General features: G+C 38.6%; 1 protein-coding gene across 4 annotated transcripts in view; it reads right to left on the bottom strand.

The window, feature by feature from the left end:
- The window catches only part of SLC15A2 (solute carrier family 15 member 2), a 112,423-nt gene extending 101,840 nt beyond the window's left edge, over nt 1–10,583 (bottom strand). For 2 of the 4 annotated variants that reach the window (XM_070730248.1, XM_070730266.1), the window contains exon 1: nt 10,458–10,544. Coding sequence is in view for 1 of the 4 variants with exons in the window: in XM_070730255.1 (XP_070586356.1) it covers nt 10,458–10,506 (49 nt within the window). In the remaining 3 variants the exon portion in view is untranslated. Of the gene's footprint in view, nt 1–10,457 lie in introns of all 4 variants that reach the window. The other 2 variants (XM_070730255.1, XM_070730260.1) reach the window with 2 other exon arrangements.
- Nucleotides 10,584–12,316: the final 1,733 nt, after the last annotated feature.

Below are 12,316 nucleotides of genomic sequence, written 5' to 3'. Positions count from 1 at the left end.
GACGACAGAGGTGGGTTTTAAGGAGTTTACGAAAGGCAAGGAGGGTGGGGGCAATTCTAAACTCCGGGAGGAGTTGGTTCCAGAGGGCCAGGGCCGCCACAGAGAAGGCTCTCCCCCTGCGTCCCGCCAAATGACATTGTTTTGTTGATGGGACCCGGAGAAGGCCCACTCTGTGGGACCTAACCGGTCACTGGGATTCGTGCGGCATAATGTTGAGTTCCAATATTGATATACTAGAAACTTCCATACACCACAGTTTTTGATCCTTTTTCTTTGAAAGCAGATTGAGCATGGCCAGAATTCTCTTCTACCAACACGGAAATCCTGATAAAAAGGAACAAACATCACTGCCCTATCTTGCGCAAGGGCCAGTCTTTTTAGCAACAGAAATCTCCCCATAGAAGTTTCTATTCTCTATTCAAGGAAATCAAACTAATGTTGTGCCTACAAAAGTGGCATAGCTTGGCCTGGCACTGCGTTTGTCATGCTGATGAAAACAGCAACCTCCTGCACACTGCTGATTAGGCAGGCATCAAGTGAACAGGCAAAGTAATGATAGACAATTGTAGCAATATGTACATCATATAACCTTTCTATTTATCCCACTCAGGCAGTTGTGAAATGTCAAGCTTGTCTACTATGTGCTCAGGTAGCATGTAGAATGAGTTCAAGATTTGTTTTGGTAGTACTCGCATCCCATGATTATTAGAGTTATATTTGTGTCATTATTAAAATTACATCCTCAAGGGCTAGGAAGGGAAATTTCAGAAATTTAGATCTTCTCTGGCTCCATTCCACAATAATGACAGATTTTGGCTCAGGCTTTTGAGCAATGTCTAATAAATAATAATAATAATAATAATAATAATAATAATAATAATAATAATACCCCCAACCATAAGTCTACTGCCAGTTCTCCCAACAGAGCTTTAAGCTGATTGGCATGAAGGTCAGAGGGACACCCCCACTGTAAATGCCTGATTGGTCAGATTGTAAAAACAAACTTCTGGCAGACGTGGTTGGTAAATCCACAGTAACTGAATTTAAACATTCCTGGGATAAACATACTGTATATCCATCCTAAGATAAAATACAGGAAATAATATAAGCCCTGAGTCTTCGGAGAATTCTAAATAGTAGTAGTAGTAGTAGTAGTAGTAGTAGTAGTAGTAGTAGTAGTAATAATAATAATAATAATAATAATATAATAATGAAAAAATGAAACGAATAAAACTAATAAAACGAATAAAAATAATAAAAATAATAAAAATAATAAAAATAATAAAAATAATAAAAATAATAAAAATAATAAAAATAATAAAAATAATAAAAATAATAAAAATAATAAAAATAATAAAAATAATAAAAATAATAAAAATAATAAAAATAATGCCAAGCTTTAATACACTTTAATATATGTGAGAGATACACTTCTAGTCTATTTATATGGTGGATTCAGACTGCACATCTCATGCTGGCGTGGATTCAGGTGAACATCTTGATTGGCATCTAGGTACCATTGCTTAAATAGATTTTGAGGTATTGTCTTTCATTCACCCCATAAACTGTAAGCAGGTCATATGAATTGGGATGCATCTGCCCTGGCAGCATTTCTGACCTATATCAGTAAATAAAATGCACTAATGATTCAATTTTACACCAAGGAGAGATGAGATGAACCAGCATAATAGACCCAAAACTAATTATAGCATAATTGCATTGCACATTTCTACATCGAGTAGATAATGAATGTATTTCAGCAAGTAAGCAGTTGGGGAGAGCGACAGATTGAGCAACTTTGAGTTGTCAGCTAGGCATCATTATATAGAAATCTTTCTTTTCATAAGGATAGTATTAGAATACTCTTTGTAGTATTTGTTAATTTCAAAATAGCTTTCATTATGATCTTCAGATTTTGGAAGAAACTTGAATTAGCTTCCATTGACCCATCCTGTATTATTGACGATTCATTGGTTCCACGAAACCATTAACTTAAGAGTCATGCCCATTGTCAGGGCATCTTTCAGATTCACCCCATATAGAAATGGATAATGAAGGCGAATCTGCCACAAAGAAGAGGGAGTCAACCTTTTCTCCAAACCAGCTGAAGGCAGGACCAAAAGCAATCAATGGAAACTAATCAAGGAGAGAAGCCACCTAGAACTAAGGAGAAATCTCCTGGCAGAACAATTAATCAGAGAAATGACTTGCTTCCAAAAGTTGTGGATGCTCCAACATTGGAGGCTTTTGGTAAGAGATTGGACAATCATTCATCTGAAATGATATAGAGTTTTCTGCTTGAGCAGGGGATTACACTAGAAGATCTAGTGAAGGCCAGAGTGGACATGATAGCGGTCTACAGGTATATGAGGGGTTGCCACAGAGAGGAGGGGATCACTTTATTCTCCAGGGCACCAGAAGGCCGGATGAGGAACAACGGCTGGAAGCTGACCAAGGAGAGATTCAACCTGGAAATAAGGAAGAACTTCCTGATGGTCAGAACGATCAACCAGTGGAACAACCTACCAGCGGACGTTGTGAACTCCAATACTCTGCATATTTTTAAGAGGAAATTGGACTGCCATTTGGCTAGGATGCTATAGGGTTCCTGCTTAGGCAGGGGGTTGAACTTGATGACCCGTATGGTCCCTTCCAACTCTAACAATAAATAAATAAATAAATAAAAATAAATAAATCTCCAATGTCCCTCCCAACTCTGTTTTTTCAGTTATCCTCTAGTAACTTTATTTTTCATTTATAACTTCAATTCTTTAAAGAAATAAGTTATTGATCCAGATCACTATAGCCAGTCAGCAGGTCCCAGTTCGTGTTTTACTGGACTCAGGATGACAGCTATCATCTTCATAGCATCAATGAGTACAAAAAGATCACAGCATGGGCTAAGTTTCTATTGAGAAGTTGAACGTCTAACTGCAAGCTAATTTTGTTTAAAGGGGATTTTGTGGGGAGTGGAAAATCAAAAAATATAAGAGATCTTACAAATGTGAATCCAATTGAATAAAGTTCTTAGAATGTTTGGTAATCTTCCAAACATTGATTGGAAAAGGAGCATTGAATAGCCAGTGTGTTATTGTGTCTAGAAAAGAATGGGTGCAATCACAACATTTTCCACAGTAGAGGGAACTACTATGTCTCTGCCATATTTAAGATTTTCTAAGGCAAAAAAATGCTGGTGGAGTCCATATAGCCTGGTGAAACTGGTGGAATAATCCAAATATGCTTCTTTAGAATATAGAGGAATATAGAGGAATGCTTGCATCCCATTCATATTGATGCCATGAATGTGCTGAATTTGATATTGCCGGGACCATTTCCAGTAGAAAGAAATATGTGTTTGGTTCCTTTTCTTCAGCCTTTGCTAAAATTTATATTTTTCCCCAATCGTCTTAGCCTCTTTAATTGAAGAAGACAAATTTAATCTACATGGAAGATAGTCCTAGAAGGGGAAAAATTTCCCTTCAGTTCAATGGCTTCTATCGGGATTTTTTTTTACCATGTTGAGTTTTGAAAAAGTCAAAAGAACAATTGTGTATCATGTTAGGATTCATACTTGCAATCGAATAGGAGTTTAATTTCTAGTCCAGTGATGGCGAATCTGTTTTTCCTCAGGTGTCAAAAGAGCATGCACTAGGCATTCACCCTAGTGTGAATGCTTATACCCATAATTCAATGCTTGGAGAGGGCAAAAACAGCTTCCCCCCCCCCTCCCAAGAGGCCCTCTGGAGTCTGGAAACGGCCTATTTCCCAACTTCTAGTGGGCCCAGTAGTCTTGTGTTTCATCCTCCCCAGGCTCCAAAGGCTTCCCTGGCCATCCCCCATACCCCAGGAGGCTCTCGGGAAGCCAGAAACGCCCTCCCAGAGCTTCTATGGAAGCCAAAAATCAACTCGCCTGCACACTGAAGCTGAGCTAGGACATAGATTTGCCATCACTGTTCTAGTCCCTTGGATTCTGCTAATAAATGTTGTTCTGTGCTATTTAATTAGGTAGCCCTTGACTTACAACCTTTCATTCAGTATTCAAAGTTACAACGGCTTTGGAAAAAGTGACTTTACAGCACTTTTTCACACTTACAACAGTAGGCAGCATGCCCAGGGTCACATGATCAAAATTCAGATGCTGGCTCATATTTATGACAGTTACCATGTCCTACGGTCATGGGATCCCCTTTCGCAATCCTTCCAAACAAAAAAATGAATGGGGAAGCCAAAGACAACACATTACCGACTCGACAACTGCAGTGATTCTTTTAACAACTATGGCAAGACAGATTGTAAAATTGGGCAAAACTCATTTAACATCTGTCTCATTTAGCAACAGAAATTTTGGGCTCAATTGGGATCATAAGTAAAAAAAAAACCCTACCTGTACAGCTTGGTTTGTGCCACCTACTTTTCTAGCACCACAATGCTGGAACATCATATATTTTACACTGTGGGGGGTGTAGTAGTGGGATGCTACCAGTACGGTTGAGGACAGCACACCGGTAATGCTCAGAGCACTGAGTGTGCAGCTTCAGTTCCCTTATGTGTGTGCGCACGCATCCCAACGTATTTTTTCTTTGTGCGCCTGTGCAGAAGCAAAATCTCATGAGGGCAAAATCTGAAAGCTTTGCATGCAGTTCACCAGTAGTGGCAGTGCTGCCCTAATCTGCCGCCGGGGGGGTGGGGTTTACCTTTGAATCAGTCTAGTTTCCTTTTTAAAAAAATATTTTTATTGATTTTTAGCAATAACAATACAACATACACACAACATATAACAATGTGCCCAATGTTCTTAGTGCCCACCACCCGACATCATATGGGGGCATATTTTGTATATACCATTTTAACTCAAGAGCAATATATCTATTTACATATTATAAAGTGATTCCAATTTATTCTTTGCAGCTTGGTCTTGAATTCTACTGACCATTTATCCTCTTACCTTGTCCCATTGTCCCATCAGTTCTAGTGGGTCTTGTGTTCCCACAGATCAGTTTCATAATCAGTCTGATTTATTACTATAATTATTATTATTTATTAGATTTGTATGTCGCCCCTCTCCGAAGACTCGGGGTGGCTCACAACAATAATCAAAAACAATATAACATTGCAACAAATCTAATATTAAAAGAGAACAATATATAAACCCCCGACAATTTAAAACCCATGCAACACATACATACCAAAAACATAAAATATAAAAGCCTAGGGGAGATGTCTCCATTCCCCCATGCCTGGCGATATAGGTGGGTCTTGAGTAATTTGCGAAAGACAAGGAGGCTGGGAGCTGTTCTAATCTGTGGGGGGAGTTGATTCCAGAGGGCCGGGGCCGCCACAGAGAAGGCTCTTCCCCTGGGGCCCGCCAAACGACACTGTTAGGTCGACGGGACCTGGAGAAGGCCAACTCTGTGGGACCTCATCAGCCGCTGGGATTCATGCGGTAGAAGGCGGTTCCGGAGGTATTCTGGTCCACTGCCATGTAGGGCTTTGAAGATCATTACCAACACTTTGAATTGTGACCGGAAACTGATCGGCAGCCAGTGCAGGCCATGGAGTGTTGGAGAAACATGGGCGGATCTGGGAAGCCCCACGATAGCTCTCGCGGCCGCATTCTGCACGATCTGAACACTTTTCAAAGGTAGCCCCATGTAGAGAGCGTTGCACTAATCGAACCTCGAGGTGATGAGGGCATGAGCGACTGTGAGTAATGATTCCCTGTCCAAGTAGGGCCGCAACTGGTGCACCAGGCAAACCTGGGTAAACGCCCTCCTCTCCACAGCCGAAAGATGGTGTTCCAATGATCTCCTGATGATTGCCTGCCTGGACTAGGTCCTCTCCTTTTCTTAACAAGGTTTTTCAGAATTGGTTTGTTTTCTGGAGTTCAGAGGGAGTGACCAGCTCATGGTCACCCAACAAGCTTTGTACCTACGGCCAGATTAGAACTCCCACTTTCCTGGTTTCTAGCCTGGTTCCTTAACCATTACACCAAAATGGCTCTTAGCTTTTATACTACCTAACTTTTATGCTATTGTATTGTTGACATAGAAACGTTCTTCTGTGCTATATAATATACATGTGGGACGTTCATCACACTCCTTCTAAGGAATTTTTAGACTCAGAGTTTGAATTTTATATTTCCTATTTCCTACTAGATTAAAAATTGGGCATTTCCAGCAGAGGCATAGATTTGTGCCATTGTTTGATTTACACATTGTCTATTGTTTAGCACAATTAAGGCACTCAATCTTTGGTAGAGATTTATGCCCCCGTTGGGATTTCATAATATACAGTACAGGTAGTATTAGATGTTGTTTTCAGATTTATAGTATTTGTACGCTGATCTTTTTAATGTTAGTAATAAACATTCCATCTATCTATAATTATCTTAGTATGCTTTATTATAAATATTACATGTCATAGTGTGGGACATTATGTTTTTGTTTTAAAAATGTGAGGTCACCATTTATGCTTTATATTCTAATCTACTATAACTGACTGCAGTAATGTGTGTGCAATGGTAAATTAGCTTTCACAAAGGAAGGCACAATTTTAAAAATGAACTTGCAAATTGTTTCCAAGTAGTAGATTATTAGCATATATTAGACTTCAGTCTAGAACTAGAACATTTTTTTTGTTATTCAAAGGTTAAAAAGGGCAATTATACTGTCTTTAAAATTGAAAAGTTTCAGTGAAATCTGGTGCCTAGAATTACACTTATGCAAAATGCTGTGTTGACATTAGAAGTAACTAAGCTGGACTCCTGTACTTTTAATAAATAGTGTGGAAGAGGTGATTTTAGTAGTTATAGTTGCAGGCAAGTTACACCACTTGTACATACAGTATATATTGGATGCAGATCAGTGGGAAATGTATATTTCATCCTATCTGCTATACTATGCCTCCCCTCCCACTGAAAGAAAGAAAAATATTTCAGCAATTTTTTCCTCATCTCTTAACATTTTCTAATAAATTATATCTCTCAATAAGAATAATGTTACTTTCTTAGAGGTTTCTGGAAAGGAATCAAGCAGGGGAGAGATAACGTCTGGGCTTCTCCCACATGCTATTGTTAGTTGCAATTTTTAAAGTTCTTTTAATAGCTATTGTATTGTATCTTGTTCTTTTACTGTGTTTGGTTTTGCACTGTAAATAAATTCTAATCGATGAAAGAGGGCGGGGAAAATATTTACTGACCCCTCGCATCCTGGTCATAAACTGTTTCAACTCCTACCCTCAAAACGTCGCTACAGAGCACTGCACACCAAGACAACTAGACACAAGAACATTTTTTCCCCGAACACCATAATTCTACTAAATAAATAATTCCCTCAACACTGTCAGACTCTTTACTAAATCTGCACTTCTATTCTACTTGTTTTCCCATCATTCCTATCATACTTTCCTCCCACTTAGGATTGTACGACTGTAACTTGTTGCTTGTATCCTAAGATTTTTATTAATATTGATTGTTTCTTCATTGCTTATTTGACCCTTCTGACAATCATTAAGTGTTGTACCACATGATTCTTGACAAATGTATCTTTTTCTTTTATGTACGCTAAGAGCATATGCACCAAGACAAATTCCTTGTGTGTCCAATCACACATGGCCAATAAAATTCTATTCTATTCTATGAATTAGATTACTTGATGATATTATTGGGTTACCTTTTTTCTCACCATGAATAGCAAGGAAGTCTCTAAAATTTAGACAGAGACAAAAAAAATGTTACATGGTTTCTTTACATTTCGTATTGTACCATTGTGGATTATTTCCTGGATTCCTGCAACATTTGTGTACCTATTGTTAAAGTAGTCAGATTGGTTTTGCCAATTTAAGGCTGGCATATCACGTTCACATGATGTATCTCGACTTTTTCCCTCTTTGCTAAAGGGGCATGGCCAACATGTGACGCATCCGGCCCTCAAGCCACAAGTTTGATGCTCCTTCAGTAGAAGGTCCAATACAGAACAAAGTGCTAAAAATACACTCTGAGGTGGGCTGTTAAAGTGGAAAGGTGGAGTGGTGGAACGGTGATGTGTGCTTGCCCCCGTGGCTCTGAGTGCTAGCAGAGTCCAGCGCAATTACTCTACTGTACCTGGGCAGGTAGAAAAATTGCAAGTGGATATGCAGGGGCACCCGGAGTACCCCTGCATGTCCACGCACGACTTTGCTACCTGCCCAGGTGCAGTAGCATCATTGCGCTGGACTCCACTAGCACTCAGAGCCACAGGGTCGAGCACACATCACCATTCCACCTTAGCAGCCCACCTCTGTATACACTTTGTATCAATGGTGGGATTAAAGAAAAAAATTACTACTGGTTCTGTGGGTGTGGCTTGTTGGCCATGGCCTGTTGGCCATAGCAGGGGAAGGATACTGTAAAATCTCCATTCCCTCCTCCCTCCAAGAGAAAGTTACTGCAAAATCCCCATTTCCTCCTAATCAACTGTGATTCAGAAGACAGAGAATAGATGGGAGCAGAGCCAGTCAGAGGTAGTATTTACCAGTTCTCTGAACTACTCAAAATTTCCACTACGGTTCTCCGAGCTACTCAACATTTACAATACAGGTTCTCCAGAACTGCTGAAACCCACCTTTGCTTTGTATTTATAAACTGCACTTTATAGAGTGTTAATAAGACATCAATTATGTCATTCCAAAGGCAATGAAATCTGACTAAATAATGTACTTTTCCCTTTTTCATTACACCTTTTTTTAAAAAAAATGTATTGTTAGCATTTTTGTATGGAAACATTACTGAACAATTACTCATTTTGTATGGATGAAAATAAATTTCATAACTAGCTCCTCTTTTGGGAGTTAGCTCCCATTAATGGGACTAAAAATATTTAATTGGAGTACAAAATTAAATAGAATTTTAAAATAACCTCAGGAATACAGGACTCAGCTAAAATGTCATGTCTAGCCAACAGGTTACATCAAAAATCGTTATGACATTTAAAATCCAAATGAGGTGACTCACTTAAAGTTCTTTTCTTTCCCCTGTTGATCCAAAGCAATGTGTTTTATATTTCCATAGTACTATTTGCATATAACCTAATCCAATACTTCATGGTGGATATAAGAGTTTGGCTGTTTGACCATAGTCATATGCAAACTTTAATTTTCAGCGGTAAAAGTCAGCTCCATAGATAAAGAATGTGTGTTAAACTCAACCCTTTTACGTTATCTGTAGGAAATGAGCAATCTTATTTCACGGCACAGCCATTTGTATAAAATTATAGGCACTCATGCATAAACTCAAAGAGGATATAGATTAGCATAAACTTTGTACATATTAATTTATATCACAGAGATAAAATTAAGAAATAATTATGTAACTCTTCTTGCCAGCTTCCTATTGCATGGATAGGAACAACGGGATCTCACTTTCACAATAATAGGAAGGGACTTTTGTGCCTTTCAAAATAACCCACATTGCTCTAGCTTTTAAAAAAAAAACTAATGAGAGAAAGCAAGCAAGACAATATGAAGTACAAAACATTAGGATTTGTTTAGCAAGTAAAGAGATGAGGAATTTTTAAAAAAAATAAGGAACTAATGGAAATGGAAATAATTTAAATACAAAAATCTGGCTGGACATTGAATGGCTGCGAGGCAGAGATAGATAGCTGAAATCCCTCCCAGACATTATATGCAGTCCTCAGAGACTTTCAAATTTAGTTTATCATGTTGTCACGCTTAATGGGATAAGGAGGAGCATATTATTCAATATTACAAGAGAATAATTGTATGTTCATTTTATTTAAGGTTAAGGTTAAGGTATAAATAAAATGAAATCAGGTTTACTTATAGTCCCAGATACACTAACTAGTTTTGGAGTTAGTTCGCTTTGAGAGTACAATCCAAAGTCTATGTGACCCTCAAAACAGAAAAAGTTGTGCAGTCAAATGTACAATGTTCAATGTGCCGTCAGTTAGAGCCACAAAACTATCAGATGGAAAGAAAGCCACACAGTGGCTGTTGCCTATATCCTTTCCTTCTTTACTCACGTTGTGGGTCAGACCCATTTCCATCTGTTTCTCTACCTGCTTTGAAGTTCTTTTCTTAGTCTCCTGAAAAAATCCTCTCAGCCATTTTCTTATTCATACACCAGCTTAACACGTACAAAGGAGGCTGTGTCCTAGCCGCTAAGCTGTCCAGTTACCACAGTTGTAATTTAAATAGAAATTATATATATATATATATATATATATATATATACACACACACACACACACACACACACACACACACACCGGTATGCGTAGAGTATGTTGCTGTAGTTGGAAGACCATAGTGATCTGGAGACCTGTGTGTTTTTATTTTTTTAAGGGTCCCTTGATTGGATCAGGTGCTAGGAAAGGGTTTGATTTTTTTTTAAAAAAAGACACACATCAGATTACAGATAGAACAGACATTGGTGGGGATAATGGATCCAAATTACTGACCTCTTTCTTCTCCTTTCCTTTCTTTTGCTCTGCTTTCCTTCTCGGGCATTTCTATAATTTCCTTTGCCCCTTGCAAATCCAGCTGTGGGGGCTGCCAAAATAAGATTTTTCTCTTAGACCTCCTGACTGTCTCTGTTCCAAGACTTGTTAATATTTTACTTCTAGTGACCTAAAAAACATGCAACCTCTGGATGAGTGTGTGCTCATTCCATTCAACTGTCCTTTCCTCAGCTAGAGTATTTAACCATACTATTAACTGAAGTTATTTATTCTTAGCATCTCTAGCAATTTCTGGAAAAGCGTAGAGAGTTAACATTTAGATTTTAGAGTAGTCTACAGTGGTGGGTTCTAAATAATTTTGCCACCGGTTTGCACACACGTGCAATTCTGCACATGCACAGAAGTGTGGGTAGCTGGAGCTTCCCCCTGCCAGTGCTACCGGTTCTAAGAAATGGTCCAAACCGGGAGCAACACATTGCTAGTAGTCTATTGTTTAAATGCTGTTTCTAAGAAATACACTTTAAAATGCATTCGTTACAGGGATACTTTAGTGGTACTAAATAGGGCTGGGTTTATGTCTGGGTAGCTTAATTAGGCCTAGTTCACTACTTTGTTTAAATTGCCCAAATTGCTTCTGCTTGAATGAATAGCAATAGCATTTAGACTATTATTATTATTATTATTATTATTATTATTATTATTATTATTATTATTATTATTTATTAGATTTGTATGCCGCCCCTCTCCGAAGACTCGGGGCGGCTAACAACAATATAAAAAGACAATGTAAACAAATCTAATATTAAAAACAATCTAAAAAAAACCCAATTTAAAAAAACCACTCATACATACAAGCATACCATGTATAAATTCTATAAGCCTAGGGGGAAGAGAAATTTCAATTCCCCCATGCCTGACGACAGAGGTTGGTTTTAAGGAGCTTGCAAAAGGCAAGGAGGGTGGGGGCAACTCTGATATCTGGGGGGAGCTGGTTCCAGAGGGTCAGGGCCGCCACAGAGAAGGCTCTTCTCCTGGGTCCCGCCAAACGACATTGCTTCATAGTGCTTTTACAGCCTTTTCTAAGCGGTTTACAGAATCAGCATATTGCCCCCAACAATCTGGATCCTCATTTTACCCACTTCAGAAGGATGGAAGGCTGAGTCAACCTTGAGCCAGTGGTGAGATTTGAACCTCTGAACTACAGCTAGCAATTAGCTGAAGACGTTTGGAGTGCTACACTCTAACTACTGCACCACCCTGGCTCATGAATGAATCACCTGCTGGGAAGCACACATTTAGTAAGTCCATGTCACAGAAAAGAAACTTCTTTCTGTCCAAATGTACTACTTCCTATTCCTGTTTCTCAATAAGACACTATCTATTGTTATTTGCAAATGTCACCTATCCACATTTGAGAAAACTTGTCCAGATCAAGAGACAAGCAGAGACAACTATATGTAGTCTTATAACTTATTCATGACCATCCACAGGTGGGGAAACTACATCATGATGTCATAGGACAAATGACACACATTTTATTTGCAAGATAATATCACAAAGTTCCTAATTTTATTACACCATTTGCATAATTTACACGATGAGGTCATGATATCAGTGGGATGTCATCTTGGCTTCAACACAATGCCTATGAAATTATCATTTCTAAGGTTACTTATCATCCATTCGCTTTCAGCTGTGGGGCTGACACAATAGCCAGGATCATACAATGCTATACAGTGGCTTGTTTAACAAGCATAATTTACTGGGGAAACACGTAATATAAAGTTGGATGAGTTTACACATTGTACTAAGTCATAAAATGATGATTTACAATCTGCACTAGCTAGAGTCATATAACA

The sequence above is a fragment of the Erythrolamprus reginae genome, chromosome 1, assembly GCF_031021105.1.
Source record: "Erythrolamprus reginae isolate rEryReg1 chromosome 1, rEryReg1.hap1, whole genome shotgun sequence".
Lineage (NCBI taxonomy): Eukaryota > Metazoa > Chordata > Lepidosauria > Squamata > Dipsadidae > Erythrolamprus > Erythrolamprus reginae.
This window is presented reverse-complemented; position numbering and strand designations above follow the sequence as displayed.